The 16,071-nt window shown below is 55.6% G+C and overlaps 4 protein-coding genes across 4 annotated transcripts; 1 reads left to right on the top strand and 3 right to left on the bottom strand.

The window, feature by feature from the left end:
• Positions 1–1,850: 1,850 nt before the first annotated feature.
• On the bottom strand, positions 1,851–4,031 carry EX895_002384 (uncharacterized protein; the record flags this gene model as incomplete). Its single annotated transcript, XM_029882983.1, has 3 exons — positions 1,851–3,666; positions 3,757–3,815; positions 3,903–4,031. 3 exons carry the CDS (start codon positions 4,029–4,031, stop codon positions 1,851–1,853), a joined length of 2,004 nt encoding a protein of 667 aa, XP_029740738.1.
• A 978-nt stretch (positions 4,032–5,009) lies between these two features.
• EX895_002383 (uncharacterized protein) lies at positions 5,010–7,265 on the bottom strand (the record flags this gene model as incomplete). The annotated part of the gene is made up of 1 exon (XM_029882982.1): positions 5,010–7,265. The coding sequence occupies one exon, from the start codon at positions 7,263–7,265 to the stop codon at positions 5,010–5,012; it is 2,256 nt and encodes a 751-aa protein (XP_029740737.1).
• A 4,149-nt stretch (positions 7,266–11,414) lies between these two features.
• EX895_002382 (uncharacterized protein) lies at positions 11,415–14,004 on the bottom strand (the record flags this gene model as incomplete). Its single annotated transcript, XM_029882981.1, has 3 exons — positions 11,415–12,754; positions 13,205–13,660; positions 13,941–14,004. The coding sequence occupies 3 exons, from the start codon at positions 14,002–14,004 to the stop codon at positions 11,415–11,417; spliced, it is 1,860 nt and encodes a 619-aa protein (XP_029740736.1).
• Positions 14,005–14,900: 896 nt separating this feature from the next.
• On the top strand, positions 14,901–16,022 carry EX895_002381 (uncharacterized protein; the record flags this gene model as incomplete). Its single annotated transcript, XM_029882980.1, has 1 exon — positions 14,901–16,022. One exon carries the CDS (start codon positions 14,901–14,903, stop codon positions 16,020–16,022), a length of 1,122 nt encoding a protein of 373 aa, XP_029740735.1.
• Positions 16,023–16,071: the final 49 nt, after the last annotated feature.

The raw sequence follows: 16,071 nt of genomic DNA, 5'->3' as shown, positions 1-16,071 counted from the left end.
GTCGAAGTGTAAAAATTCCCTTTGTGAGGCTCGATCGTTCAATCCTGCTGAAAGCGAGGTGGAAGAACGAAAGTCGAGAAGGGAAGAGGGGGAAAAAGAGAGTCTCTCCTAAACTTTCGTCTCGTTCTTGTTGTAGTCCTTCGGAAATCAAACGAAAGACGACAAGCTACGGAAGAGGAAAAGTGAAAGGAAGAGAAAAGGGGGGAAAGAAAGAAGAGGACCTCACTTCGTCGTAAAGAGGAGGGGTCGTCGTCGGGTAGGTGATGGAGAGAGGAGGAGGGGAGCCAAGAGGAGCAGCATTTGCAGTGAGCAGCAGCAGCGGCAACGGCAACGGCAGCGCCAGTAGTAGCCAGCCACAGCAGAGAGGCAGGCGGCAGAGAGACACTGACTGCTCAGTCCACAAACGAGCTTTTTTTGCTTTGCTTTGCACTGCGAGGCCGCGATTCTAAATTTACTCCAACCGGGCGCAGCAGCACGATGAGAAAAGGGCAAGCAAGACCGGCCAAAACTTTGGCAGGTAAAAAGTCAGACACACACGCTTGCCCACCTCTCTCATTTCGAGCCTTTTCGTCTCTTGTCGGTTGCAAGAGTGAGCGAGCGGGCGGAAGGCCGTCCGTCACCCGATGCGCGCTCCAGCTATGTACAATGAAATTTAGCCACTTCGATCCCGCAGTGTCCGCAAATCACTCATCATCTTTGACGAAGCCGCAGAGCAGAAAGCCCTCTCCAAGGTTGCGTCGGGGCGCTTCATAGCATTTGCACCAGCTTCATGTCCGCAGCGCTGGTTGGAAAGTCAACTGAATGGTGAGAAAATGCGAAACTTGAGACTGAAGCAAGCCCTTTGAAGGACTCGAGGAAAGGTCTTCTGAGTTCTTCTCGCTGATCCTCGTCGAGCAAGCAGCAAGAAAGAGAAAAATTTCCTTCTCGCTCGCCATCCATGTGGGTCTCGGTTCAGCTCAAAAAGAGACAGAATTTTCCTCTCGCACCGCTTGGTCTCCGAGTTGCGGTGACAAATACAGGCTGCAGCATCATTCGTTCATCCAGGGTCCTTGCAAGTTGCTTGCCAACAGGGCTTCTCTCTCTCTCTCTCAAAAGCTCTCTCTCTCTCTCTCTCAAAAGCTGCTCTAGCTTATCGTCAGTCTGTTTACCTTCCGAGAGCATCAACAATCGCCACTCTGTACATTCCCCAGCCCTTTCCGCGGTATGGAGTCCCGCCAAGATCGAAGAATTCCCTCTCCTAACAACGAAGAAAAAAAGAAAAAAATTCCCGGCCGGGGAATCGAACCCCGATCTCAGCAGATCACCCTGTTCTCGAGCACGCTTAGTCGTGCTTACGTAATGAAAGTGCCGTATCTTGAACCGTTAGACGAACTGGGAGACGATTAGACGAACAGAGAGCCGTACCATGGCAGCGGAGAAGAAGGTTGCATACATATCAGGTTCAGGTCGCGAACGAGTTGCCGACGAATTGGGAATGTTGTGCGAGTCGAAGATTATCGTTGAGCTGTGAATCTTCTTTCTCTGGCTGCGAAGGATTTTTGCAATATTTCTTTTTCTTGTACGACTGCAATTTACGCGTGAGGATCGGGCCTGTCGCGTCGCGTAGATGAGCGTAGCTCAAATTAACTTGTCTCAATAATAGCACGTCCCGAGGCACATCTACAGTACTGTGGTCTGCTCAGTCTCGCAGCAATCTACAGCGAGCGGGAGAAAGTCATGTGTCATGTGTCATGTGTGTGTGTGTGTGTGTGTGTGTGTGTGTGTGTGTGTGTGTGTGTGTGTGTGTGTGTTTGTGTGTGTGTGTGTCGATTTGCGAGTGTAGCGAGTCTATGATCAAAGTGCAAAAGCTTCTACAGCGGAGGATGAATGATCCAGAGCGGTCTTGGCGGTTGAGCACGCGGCGAGGCAAACAGCTCCGATCCGGCCAACGAAGGCTGCACCCCTTCCATCCCCGCAAGCGCCAGTGCTGTCGTCTTTGCGTCGTCCGTCATGTTGGCTAGCATGTCGGCGACTTCCAGGCTCGGCAGCGTAGTGATAGCTCTTCCCCGTCTTTGTGAAGTCCGTCGATGCTGCTGCTGCTGCTGCTGCTCGGTATCTGGCGCGGGGTCGGTTTTATTGAGATAGCTGCAAGTGCAATTGGATGTAGTGGGGATGCTGAGGCTGGAGGTGGATTTAGAGCACCCGTCAAAGGCGTGCGAGAGGCGCGAGAGGCGCGAGGACGGCGTAGCGTCATTGGAATGAGGGGTGAGCCGGGGGGGGATGGAAGGGGAGTCGAGGAGGGGGTGATCGATTGAGATGGCGGTGTTGGACGCTGCGGTGTCTACGGTGGTGTCGCTACGTGGGGACCTGTTGGGCGAGGCGGCGAAGAGTTTGTGCGGGGCTCGTGTCGGGAGTAACGTGCCCAACCTGCGCTTGATGCCTGTCTCCATTCTTGCCTCTGGATCGCTCTCGTCGTTACACATATTCGTTCGAGCAGCAACACCAACGGAATCGACAGTCTTTGATCCCATCGGCGTCCTCGAGGCAGCGCCGAACTCGTCAAAGAACCCTTCAGGCAGCGAAAGTCGAAAATCGTGCAACTGATGCACTCTCGCCTCCCCCATCTCTGCATCATTGTGTTCAACGCCCAATCCAGACGGTCGGCTTGTCTCCGCCGCCCGCGACCGTTTCGACTGCGCTTCTCTGCCCCGACTACACGCGCAGCACGAAATGGGTGCAGCCCTGAGACAGCTGTCGACCGACAAGCTGAGCACAAGCTGTTCCTTGCTTTTGTCTTTCATGCCTTCTGTCGTCCAAGGCTTGCCGTTCATCGGAGGCGGCGGTTTGGATGACCAGGACGCCTGCAGGATCCTTGCGATCAGCCTATCTGTCTCCTCGTCTCCCGCCTGCTTGAGCCCGTCGATTGACAAGCGGTCTCTCCACGTCGCCTTCACTTCCAGCAGCACCAGTCGCTGGCACACGATCCACATCACGGACGAGTATAGCAGCATCAGATCCTGCGCTCGACGCTCGTCCCAGTGACCTACAACAAAGCACACGATGTTGAACACCATCGAAAAGCCGAAGTACAGCACACCGTTGGACGCCAATCGAAACAGAAGTGGCGTGAGGCTGTTCCACTGCGAATGGAGCCACTGCAACCAATGTATCCTCGGTTTCCTACCCTTTTTCTTCGTCGCACCCGCCTCCGGAAACGCAACCACGTCTTTGTGATGTTGCCACAACCGGTACGTGCTCAACACGATCACAATCGTATCGTACAGCACCGTGCCCGCGTAGAACCACGCCAGCGGGAAAAACTCGTAGTTGCCGTTCTCGACCAGCAGGCACGCCCCGTTGCTCAGCTTTCTCGACTTCAAGCTGAGCACCAGCAGCGACGAGAAGAGCATCAGGGTGGTGAGCAGCAGAAACACGATGACGATGATACGTGCGTCCCTCTGCCAGATGGCGATCGTACGCCAGCCGAGCACGGCGGAGACAGAAAGTTGAACGAGAAGCGTGCAGATTTCGCGGTAGGGGATGCAGTCGCCACTTTGTCGACGCCAGGTAGCGTAGAGGCCCAGACTGATGGCGACCAGGGTTGTGTATCGCATCAGCACGAACAGTATCAGGTGAGGGGCGCGCAAAGGGATGGTTACGTAGATGCCGAGCTCCGAGGGAACGGTCCTAGTTGCATCGCCACACATGAACAAGAGGAGTCAGTTGTTGATTCTGCGCTCGTCTGCTCGAATCCCGGACACGCGCGCTTCGACTTACATCAGGTATTCCCAGCAGTACAAGGTCGCAGCGACAATAGCGACATCATTCGAAAACGCCTACGATAGTCCAACGCATGTCAAAGTCAGCGGGTCGTCAGATGCCGCAACCACCGAGCGTGCCTTCAAACAGACAGACATACTTACATCGTGAGAAACCGACGGAGGCAAAATGATCCCCGACGCTGTCAGATCATAGCGGGCCTTGGTCGGAAAGTCGGTCGTACCGTTACAAAGCTTACCTAGCCAGTCCGAGATGTTAGTGCTGTTCGCCATTGATCCAACTGTACGCGATGCGGACAAAGATGGCCAGCCGCTCCGGGACGAGCATCAGGAGGGCGACAGTGTAATGATAGACGGAAGAGGAGAAGAAGGCTCTTGCGGCGACCGGTGGGCATGGCGGGTGGCATATCAGTGATACAAAAGACGGTTCATTACCATGCGAACGGAAGAGAGGAAACATCCCAGCGCCGAGTTTCCGCAGCAACTGCGTGACACCGAATGAACCCGTGCGAGCATTGACGGCCATGTGGGCGAACCAACGTTTCCCTTGTTGCGCTACTTCATCGAGCCACACCTGGGCTGTACGCGCCGCATGAGCGTCTCGATAACACAGCTCGATTGCCTCGTAGTAAGGACCCTACCTTGAACAAGAGACCAGCCAACGGCTCGCATTTGTGGTGGGCTTCACATAGCTCCACTTCATATCATCACGTTTCAACGCCTTCGCCTTCCTGCAGTCCGTGCTCAAAAGTCAACACACGAAGCACAGCCACTCATTCAGCATAAAGGTTAGCGTAAAGACCGGTGTATTATAGGGACGAGGAAAGCAAGGACAAGAACCCGCTACCTCGACTGTGAACGCGGATACGTAGAACAGGAGGTGAGAAGGTGCGGATCAAAGCTAAATGTAAACACGGGAAGCTAACGGGGGAAACGCGATCGAGACAGGGGAAGAAAGGAAGCTAGGTTTGAGGTGATGGTGGTGTTGCTAGTACCAGAATGTTCGAGTGCTGTTGCTGCTAGTGTGGAGTATGATGAAGAGCGCGAAAGAGGAGCTTTGAAAAACAGGACAATGACCAAGAGGTTGTCTCCGCCGAACGGGACAACACCTCCAGAAAGACTAATTAGGAGAACGACAGCCCGTGTCGCCGACCAACGAATGAAGTACAACGAAGAAATGCCAGAGAGAATGAACGAGAACATGCCAATGTGTATGCAAAAAGAGTCCGACGAATCAACTTGAGGAAATCCTTAGTTGATTGGGATCGAAGTGCATCCAATGTTGACAAGACCATCCTGGCTGACATTTGTACAGCAAACTGGCGTCGACTTGCAGATGCTCTGCAGCGAGACTCCGAGTACGGGAATCTGCTGGCAGTTGAGACCGAAGTCACCAACGACGTTGTTGAATCCAAGGAGGCCGGCGAGCGTCTTCTTCTTGCTCTCGTCCGTGATCACCTGCGTACAGCATTGGGCTTTGCCGACGGAGCACTGACCGTTGTTGTTGGACTCCGTAGACCCACGTGGGCGAGGTCGCTGGCCACGACCGCTGACAGAGGGCGTGCGCTTGGCCATGGCAGCGTCCTCCTCCTCGGCGTATCGCTTGACGAGGCTCTTGAGCAGGTCCTTGTTGCCGACGGGCACAGAGACGCCACTGGCAGCCTGGTCGAGGAACGCAGAGGGGTCAAGGTTGTTGTCTCGCTTGGGGGTGATGTGTTCGGCGGTACCGGTCAAGGCATCCACGTGGTGGGTCTTGTCGCCGGTGTTGGTCTTGTCCAAAGCCTGTTGCAAAGCGTCAATGGCGTACTGCAGCGACTCGTACTGCTTTACATCCATCGCTCGGCGGGCGTGCGCGCTGTTGACAATATCGGAGAGTGCGGAGAGGGTGGCTTGAGCAGGTGCTACTTGGTTGACATGATGAATCTCTGTGGTCTCACCTCGTCGAGTCTTTTGTGCGCCCGTCACCTGCGAAAGAGCAGCAGCGACAGCCTGCACAGGGACCACCTGGTTGTCGTTGTCAACATCGTCACCACGCTTGGCGGCGTGCTGACCGTTGGCCACCTGCGAGAGGGCAGCAATGGTGGCCTCGATGGGAACGAACTGGGAGCTGTTGTCAATGTCGGTCGAGCGCTCAGCCTTCTGCGAGTTGAGCACCTGCGACAGAGCCGCGATGGTTCCCTGGACAGGGATGACCTGGTTAGTGTTGTCGACAACGTTGTTGCCACGCTTGGTGGCGGCCTGTCCGTTGGCAACGGCAGAGAGGGCAGCAATCGTGCCCTCGATGGGAACGAACTGGGCACTGTTGTCGATGTCGGTCGAGCGCGAAGCAATCTGCTTGTTGATCACATCCGAGAAGGCGGCGGCGGTAGCCTGGATAGGAACAACCTGGTTGGTGTTCTTGATCGAGTGGAAATCAGGAGCCTTGCGCTTGGAAGCCGACTGTTCGTTGCCGACCTGCGAGAGAAGGGCAGCCGTGGCCTGGATAGGAAGCACCTGGTTGGTGTTGTCGACGCTGTGATCGAACTCGGGAGCCTTGCGCTTGGAGTGAGCCGACTGGAGGTTGGCGACCTGCGAGAGAAGGGCAGCTGTGGCCTGGATAGGCAGCACCTGGTTGGTGTTGTCGACAGTGTTGCCAAATTCGGGAGCCTTGCGCTTGGAGTGAGCCGACTGGAGGTTGGCGACCTCAGAGAGGAGAGCGGCGGTGGCCTGGATGGGAAGCACCTGGTTGGTGTTCTCGACAGTGTTGCCAAATTCGGGAGCCTTGCGCTTCTCGGCCGCTTGACCGTTGGCGACAGAGGAGAGAGCGGCGATGGTAGCCTCGATGGGGAGGAACTGGGCGCTGTTGTGGACGTCGATCGAGCGCTCGGCCTTCTGCGAGTTGAGCACCTGCGAGAAGGCAGCCAGGGTAGCCTGGATAGGGAGGACCTGGTTGGTGTTGTCAATTTTGTGACCCTCCGACTCCCAGCGCTTGGTAGCCTTCTGTCCGTTCAAGACCTGGGAGAAAGCAGCGAGAGTGGCCTCAACGGGCACAAACTGGGCGCTGTTGTCGACCTTGATAGAGCGGGCCGACTTCTGGGCGTTGGCGACGGCAGAGAGAGCGGCGAGCGTGGCCTCGATGGGGATGATCTGGTTGTCGTTCTTGACAACGTTGTCACGCTTGGAAGCCTTCTGCTCGTTGAGCACCTGCGAGAGAGCAGCGATGGTTGCCTCGATAGGAAGGACTTGGTTGGTGTTGTCGACAACGTTGTTTCCACGCTTGGTAGCCTTCTGCGAGTTGAGGACAGAAGAAAGGGCGGCAATGGTGCCCTGAACAGGAACGAACTGGGCGCTGTTGTCCACGTTCATGGCGCGCTCGGCGTGTTGGCCGTTGGCGACCTCCGAGAGGAGAGCGCCAGTGAGCTGGACGGGAACAACCTGGTTTGTGTTGTCAACGACCGAGCCAGCAAGGACAGGGCCGGAGAAGGCAGAGACAGCTGCGACTGCAGCGAGGAACTGGAGGTACTTCATTGTTGAGGTTGAGTTGGATGTCCGGTTGGAAGGTAAATATGAGGAGAGTTGGGTTTAAAAAGAGAGTTGGGGGCCGGAAGGCGGTTGGTATCGGTTTTGGTGGGGAGAAAAGGAGGTGCAAAAGGGAAAGGGGGGGAGCAACAGCAAGAACGTAAGAGGAGGTGTAGGGAGAAACTAGCTTGGGGGATGAAAACAAAGACGGACGAAAGGCGAGGGTTATATACGGCTGCGCTGGCAATCCGACACGCGAGAAGACTGGCATGCGACTGAGCTAGCAGTGTGCCGGAAGGGGATGTCTTGGCTACCTCCTTCTGTACGACTGTCTCGAATGCATCAGGCGAGAATCAAAACACTGCTGGTACCTGTGTTGATGAAGCAAATCGAGACAGGCGAATGATGGCCAGGGTAACAGGGCATTCGAATGGAGAGGCGTATGCCGCATTCGCTTAGACAGCCGACGTTGAATGAGGTTTCTCGCAGGCATGTTTACGACGGCCAAGAACCAGTGGAACGGAGGAGGCACGGAAAGGAGCTCGACAGGCTAGAGGGGCGAGATGCTGGTATCAGTGCCTGCGTAAAATGCGCTGAAGATTCCTAGGCAGCAGGCGGGTGCATGGCGGGAAAGTATTCGACGGACAAGGCACATGAGTAGAGAAAGCAGCTACACCAAACATAGGCGGAACGAAGACTTGTATCAGCGTCTGGCGCCTGACTCCTGAACATGCAACAGTGGCGTTCTTTCCATTCGTGCAGTGAATGATCCATTGGGGTACGTTCCGTGAACCAGGTCTTTCATCAAGAAAAGAATAGCTGCTTTGCTCTTCTCGTTGCCTGTCCCCATCTTGCTTTGAGCAGCTTGTTGTATTTGTGCAGAAGCAATTCTTCGACAGGCAGACGTCACCATCCGAGCAAAGAAAGACATCGTTGCTACCACTCTCTTCGAAGCTCATGTGGCTGTGACGATCTTATGTGCTGTAGACTGATGCCAGCAGGGGCATGTACTATTGGACCACTTGCTTAAGCGCCTCGTCCAGTTTGGCACAGGCCCCACAGCGACAGCTTTTGCATTCGTTCTCTTGCATGAGCTCCCAGGCATGCACACTAAGGGTGAACATGACGTCTTTGGCATCGCGACCAGGCATTGGCGGCTTGCTGTCGCGGCGCAACTGATGCTAGCCGAAGCGAGCGGATAGGAAGCGGCGATCAGTGTCTCTAAAGCATGCAGAGGACAGACTCCCCAAATCCTAAAGCGTCGAAGCGAGAGGTAGCCGTCGATCAACAGCAAGACAAAAGTTCCGAGGCGGATTACAAGAGGAAAGGCGAGCATGTTCGGCAGACGAATATAAGCTCTGACTGCATGTAGTAATGTGTGCAGGGCATGTCAGTCACGCCGAAACTTCAGCGCCACTGATCGATACGCATCAGAAGCAGATGCATCGGCCGTTTTGAACATGTCCGAAACAAGAAGACGAGGGCAGTCGGCTTCGAGTGGAACGCGCAAAAGTGAGCTGAGGACAGGCAGCTGTTGGTAGACATTAATCGAAGGCCAAAGTTTCAAAGGCGGCTTGACTGGCACGCAGACATGCATATTGTACCCGCGTACAACGGGACCAGTATCGGAGTCAGGTCAGAACATACTTGCGAGAGGGGGGACTATGCCAGTTGCAACAAGGAGGGGGGAAGGAGGAGTGGTTGTGGCGAGTTGCCCAAACGCCGTGACAAGGCGGTAGGATGCATGCCAACCTTGACAGCCTGCGTGCGGGGTGGTAGAGATCTGCACTATTTTTGGATGGCTGACAGGTGAGGCTAAGGAAGGGATTTGAACTAGGCTAGAAGCGGATCAAATGTCGGATGCAATGCAGAGACAAGCCAGCGTCGAGCAACAGGGACATGCATGATTTGGAATGCAACGATAGGGAGGCTCGGACGGCAAAAAGCGCCTCCTCTTTGACAGATTTGACATTTCTCGTCAAAGTGGGCCAGACACGTGAGAGGCAGAGGCAGGAAGCGAGCCAGAACCGCGGTCAGTGTAGAAGTAGAGAGACACGAGCTGCCATCGTGTGGAATGCAAGTCCAATTCCTCGACAAATTCGGTGCTGTCGTTTCCCGCCTCGCCGTGCAGTGACTCAATGGATGATGCACGTCAAAATCCGCAGATCTGTTTTACTTTAGCAATCTTTTGCTTTCTGTGAGAAAAAAAAGGGAAAGGAAAAACGCCTTGGTTCGTCATGACGACCCTTTAAGAGCTGGTTGGAAGCACAGAAGCAGCCAGGCAGTTTCACGCTGTGATCAGCGGTAAGACCGTCGATCTTTTCAGACAGTAGCCGAGAGCAGACTTTATTCGCATCGGAAGAGTAGTGCTCGATAGCATGTAGGATCAAGGAGCAACTCTGCAACCAAGCGATGCCTATTGTTGCTGGAGGGACTGACTACCTTAGTGCACTTGCACGAGGCTGTGACGTTGGCGTGCTGCATGATCCCCGCAAATGTGTTGTACTTTGACAGTGCTAGTGTGCGTGGCGCGGCGCTAATGCGAGATCCGTCGCGCAAGTCAGGGCCACGTCACTCTGTGGTGAGGAACGGGGCAAAGTTGAACAGCGCGCCCAGGACCGTGGCTGCACACATCGGAATGTGAGATGCAGCGGTCGCAGCAGGGCTTGCCTCGAAATTCGTCACGTCAAAAAGCGCGTGTGCTCGCGGTCTCTAACAACGTGCATGGGCCCTCGAGCTCGAGGTAAGAAGACAACGACAAGTCTCTTTCCAATGGTCAAACCTCGTACTACGCGATCATTCAAATGAGCCGGTCATCAGACAGCCACAATCGGTCTATCTCGGTGCGCAACCGGGAAGATCAACCACCCTTGTGCATAGATGTTCCTGTCTGAGCTTCTTTCGTTCTCCTTGACATCGATGCGAGCGACTGTGGACGTACGGATCGGATATCCCGACCTTCGTCTCTGATTGGCTGCGCTTTCGAGTGTTTCTCCCTCTCTCGTTTGGCTTCGTTGCGCGGAAAGACACCTGCGTGACTCTCCAGGAACGTTCGACGGAAGCATCCGAGATTGTTCGGAGTTGTCATTGTGCTTTGTCCTTTGTCTTGGCTTTCTCTTGCGCCCCTTGGCTCGCCATTATCATCGTGAACTCGATGGTTGAACCGGTTGCGTCGCTCGGCAAAGCAAGCTTCGTCGAGGCGAGTAGCTGAATGAAAGTGTCGTGTCGGTCGACGTCCGACGCAGCTACGCGGTCATGTGATTTGAACAGTGTACGCTTTCCTTGGACACCCGTGTTCTTCTTCACGATGCCGTAGGGCCGACGGGATCATGAACTGCTCGGGTACGAAGGCGCTTTTTGCACCCTCTTTTTTCGCCATCATTTCTCCAAGATTGCGCTTTCAGATATTTAGAAACAGTACTCCCTTTCTCGTTCATTGTCCGCAAAGAGACTTTGGTCAGAGCTCGATTTTCAACAGCGCTGAAACAAAGCCCATCTGGCTCTGGCATGCTTCTGTCGCATTGGCTTGCGAATTCGTCCCGAAGTGTCTCAGCCTTGTCTGTCGTGTCTCTCTTGTCGTTCGGGCATAGTCTGGCGCAAGGCTGCGCTGACTATCGTTTTGTTGCTTCCCAGTTGCGATTGGCTTCGAGGCGACGTGCCCGTAGGCGTCGCTGGCAGTGTGCTCGTCTCTCCCCTGACTCAACAGCCATCGACTCCCTGTCTCGTGAACCTTTCCAGATTCGGTCGGTCCGAAACCGAGCATATTCTTCCGCATCAAGGCGTTTGCCCAGCGACGAACCAGCCCAGCTGTTCCCACGCCACGCCACAGTCGCGTACACGCATAGAACTGGAACGAACACTCAAGAAGACGAGAACCATAGAGTCGAGCGAACGGGAAAAGATATTGCAGGAGAAAAAGTGGAATATGCGTACATTGGTCGGATGGGGGGAATCTTTCTGAGCACAGGTCGCCGAAAGACTTGACGACCCTCGAGTTCCTTTTTTGGGTCGACACTCGCCCAAGTCCACTTTGGTGGATCCCGAACGAGGCGAGGAAAGTGACACGCGAGACGAACCGCAACATGATCCAAGTCAGAGAGGTAACTTGAATCCCATCGCGCATCGCTCGAACCTCTCAACAAATGCGAGTGCTCGTGCTTAACGACCACCGAAAGCCTTCTGCATGGAGCGCTTGAGGCGCAGCGAGGCGCGACGGTACTCGTCGGCCGAAGCGTCCTGCACCTCGAGAAGCTCGAGAGCCTTGGTGAGCTCCTGCTCAATCTGGATCTTGGCGGGGCGCTTGAGGTTGGCGGCGGGGCTCGAAATGGTCTCCTCGACCGAGTGCACGTAGGCCTCGAGGTCGTTCTTGGCATCGTGCTTGGCAGTGAAGTCCTTGTCAGCCTTGGAGAAGGTCTCGGCATCCTTGATCATCTGCTCAATCTCGTTGGAGCTCAGACGGCCCACCGAGTTGGTGATGGTAATGTTAGCCTTGCGGCCGGTGATCTTCTCCTGGGCGGAGACCTTGAGCAGACCGTTGGCGTCGATCTCGAAGGTGGTGAGGAGCTCGGCCTGACCACGGGGCTGAGGGGGAATACCGGTCAGCTCGAACTCGCCGAGGAGACGGTTGTCCTTGCACTGAGTTCGTTCACCCTCGTAAACGGGGAAGGTGACCTGGGTCTGGTTGTCCTCGACCGTGGTGAAGACACGGGTCTTGTTGCAAGGGATGGGGGTGTTACGGGGCACAACGACACCGAACACGTCACCCTGCATGGCAACACCGAGCGAGAGAGGGGCGACATCGAGGAGGAGCAGGTCGGCGGTCTTGTCGCTGGTCTGGTTGGTAAGCACGGCGGCCTGGACAGCAGCACCGTAGGCAACAGCCTCGTCGGGGTTGATCGACTTGTTGAGCTGGCGGCCGCCGAAGAACTCGGAGATGAGCGACTGAATCTTGGGAATACGAGTAGAACCACCGACGAGCACAATGTCGTCGACCTTGTCGGCAGGGATCTTGGAGTCCTTGAGCACCTTGGCGACGGGCTCGATGGTGCCCTTGAAGGCGGCGGCGTTGATCTCCTCGAAACGGGCACGGGTGATGTTGGCCTGGAAGTCGACACCCTGGAAGAGCGAGTCGACCTCGACGGTGGTCTGGGTGACCGACGAGAGGGTGCGCTTGGCACGCTCACAGGCCGAGCGCAGACGGCGGACGGCACGGGGGTCACCAGAGATGTCGAGCTTGTTCTTGCGCTCAAACTCCTTCTTGAAGTGGTCAAGAAGGGCGTTGTCGAAGTCCTCACCACCAAGGTGGGTGTCACCAGCGGTGGCCTTGACGGCGAAGACGCCACCGGTGATGTTGAGGAGCGAGACATCGAAGGTACCTCCACCAAGATCGTAGATGAGTACGTTCTTCTCGGTCGACGACTTGGAGTCGAGACCGTAAGCGATGGCGGCGGCGGTGGGCTCGTTGATGATACGGAGAACATCGAGACCAGCGATGGAACCTGTATTGGTGGCAGGGGCCAAGATGGAACAAGAATGAGAAAAGTCAGTGACAAGGAACGCGCAAAAGCCGAAAGGCATAAGACGCTCTCTCTGCGGCAAATCTGCCACTGCTTCTCTGCTGATGGAACTGCGGATCCGTTTGAGAACCAGTGTGCTAGTTCCTGACCATCGATCCCACCTGCCAAATCGCTGATGACGATATGCGCTCAGCTAGCCGTTCTTAGTATGGATTTTTGCTTCCGCACCGCTGGTGAGCCTCGGAATTAGCATGGAAAAATGTGTATCATCGCTGCGCAATCGTGCTGTAGGTCCCAATCCTTTGTCGTCAGGCCCGACTGTCGGTGACCCGCTTCCTATCTAAGATCCTCCAGCAGAAGCAGCAGCAGCAGAAGCAGAAGCAGAATGTCCCAGCAGAGACAAAGTCGGAGCGATCAGGGGAATATACGTACCGGCATCCTTGGTGGCAAGACGCTGCGAGTCGTTGAAGTAGGCGGGGACGGTAATGACAGCCTTCTTGACCTCCTTTCCAATCTTAGCCTCGGCGATCTCCTTCATCTTGGTGAGGACCATGGAGGAAATCTCCTGGGGGGAGAACTGCTTGGTCTCGCCGAGGTAGTTGACCTCGATGAAGGGGGAGCCGTCCTTGTCGATGACGGTGAAGGGCCAGTGCTGCATGTCCTTCTTGACGTCAGGGTCGTCGTATCGGCGACCGATGAGACGCTTGGCGTCGAAGACAGTCTGGCGGGGGTTCATGGCGGCCTGGTTCTTGGCGGCATCACCGATGAGACGCTCGCTCTCGGTGAAAGCGACGTAAGAGGGGGTGGTGCGGTTACCCTGGTCGTTGGCGATGATCTCGACACGCTCGTTGACCCACCAACCAACACAGGAGTAGGTGGTACCAAGGTCTGCAATGGCGCAACGAATAAATGAAGCAAGTGAGGGAGAAACGAGTCAGTGGCTGTCGCGGCTGTTTATGCTGGATCCGTGGCCCTCCCATGTTTGCAATCAACCTGCGGAAAGGGTGCATACCGAATCACGCCGCCGCCTTGCTAATACGCCTGAGCCAGAGCAGCGAATCTTGCTGCTGAAGCTCCCGTGAGCAATCGTGATTCGGTGTGTCTGCAGTTGATGTTGGTGGATAGGTGTGGCGTGCACGGGCTGCGAGTGTTGGTGTTGAATACATACCAATACCGATGGCGCCCTGGTAGACGGTCTCGTCGACGGGAGTAGCGGGAACCTCGCTGGACATGATGACGAAGTTTTTTGGTGGTGATGAAGGGGGAGGGAATGGGTGATGGAGAGGAGGGAGAGGAGAAAGGATGGCGAGCAAGTACCAAAAACCTTTGCTCGCTCTCGGCGCAGAGGTTTGCCTTTCCCACTCACCGAGCCAGAAGTGCTTTGTGCGCCTTGCAACCACGGATTTGCCCTTTGAGAACACACCGTTTCCGCCTGAACACAGACACAGGACGTGGACAGGCTATCTCACTCTCTCTCCGACTTCGAACGGGCCAGAAGGACAGTTTTTTTCCGCTTCTTCTTCGTACTCTTTTTTTCTTCTCGTCGCTCTCAACCGGAGCCAGCTGGTTGGCGGAAATTCGAGTCCAAGTTGATCCTGTCTGCTGCCTTGAAATTTTTGAACGGCGACCGAAGGCAGAAGCAACTGTCTTCTGTGCCTTGTGATCCAAGAAGAATTCGCTCGACTCTGCCTGCATAAAGCGCGAAATTTTTTGGAAGAAATAGCCAATCGCACGCAAGCGACTCTGCGGTTCCACATCCCCAGCGATACCCTTCACATTGTGCCTCATTGCAAGCCTCACAGTTCGAAAGTGTAGCAGTTGTATTTGATATTTCAAATTAGATAGTGAAGTTCGAAGGCCCTGGCCAAAAATTCAATTCAAAATCGAGTGGCTGCGGCACTGGCAAGCAACAGACCTTCTCAGACAAATTGGCTTGATTCGTGCGACAAATTGGAACCAAGATCCATGTTCCGGTTCCGAGTGACTTGAGCAGGAAGAAAGAGTCGTAAAAGTTGGCTTTGACCCATCTTCACTTTTGGCTCGATCGCTAGGGACCCCTGTTGATCTCGACATCGACCGTCTTCCTCCACCTAGCCTCACTGTGATTGCATCAACAGCATCAACAACAATGGCTAGTCCTATCGCCAGCACCTCGAGGACCACCCTCGGCAGTCTGTTGAGAAGCTCTGTCTCTTCAAGCAAGACTGCCGCTTCTCGCTCCACCGTTCTTGCTCGTGGCCTCTCGACCGCAGCTCAGCAGAGCTCTCCTGTCGAGGATGCTGCCACTGCTGCTACTGTAGCAGCCGCCGCCACCGCCCAGCCCACCACCGAAGCCAACACTGCCACCACCGACGATGTCCTCGAGAGGCGTCGACTGAGGCGCACCGTCATGAACCAGCTCTCCGATCTAGGCAGCACTCAGACTCGCGCCAACTCATTCCGCCCACACAAGCAGCGTCTCAACCCGATAGACGCACACAAGCTCACGCTCAGCCACCTCGTCGCCTCCACCGCCCAAGTAGGCCACTCGCTGTCGTCGCTCAAAGCGGCCAACCAGCCGTACATCTACGGTCAGCGCCACGGCGTAGCCATCTTCGACCTGGAGCGTGCGACGCTTCCTGCGCTGCGTCGTGCCGCTTCTGTTGTCAAAGCGGTAGCGGAGCGCGATGGTGTGATCCTGTTCGTGGGGACGCGGGCCGGCCAGCAGGCGGCTGTTCTTGCTGCGACCAAGCGCTTGAGTGGGAATGGGTTCCATGTGACGGCGGAGAGGTGGATGCCCGGTGTGATCACCAACGCGCCCAAGCTGCTCGCGTCGGCGATCCTCAAGTCCTTGGACGACATTGATCCGTCCGGTAGCGGCAACACGAACCGATTGGCTTCGCAGACGCTGCAGCCGGACCTCGTCATCGTGCTGAACCCCGTCGAAAACTCATTCGCGATTCGGGAGGCCACGCAGGCCAACATCCCCACCATCGCAATCACCGATTCGGATGTCGACCCGAGGTCCGTCACGTATCCAATCCCGGCCAACGACGACTCGATCCGCAGCGTCGAGCTCATCATCGGTGTGCTGTCCAAGGCGGGAGAGGAGGGATTGAGGGTCAGGGCCAAGAAGCTCGATGAGGCCGACAAGCTCGAACGCAAAGTCAGCAGGACGCTCCAGATGCGCGTTGAAGGGGCCAACTTTGACCCGCGTTCTCGATCCGCCTCCCGAAGGCCCGTTGGCGAAACAACGGAGGAGGACGCCTAAGACACGCATGCTGACAATGACACGCAATGCCACTCTATTCATCATCGGA

This window comes from Sporisorium graminicola, chromosome SGRAM_14 (genome assembly GCF_005498985.1).
Source record: "Sporisorium graminicola strain CBS 10092 chromosome SGRAM_14, whole genome shotgun sequence".
Classification (NCBI taxonomy): Eukaryota; Fungi; Basidiomycota; class Ustilaginomycetes; order Ustilaginales; family Ustilaginaceae; genus Sporisorium; species Sporisorium graminicola.
The sequence above is the reverse complement of the archived record's forward strand: the minus strand, read 5'-3'. Positions and strand labels throughout refer to the sequence as shown.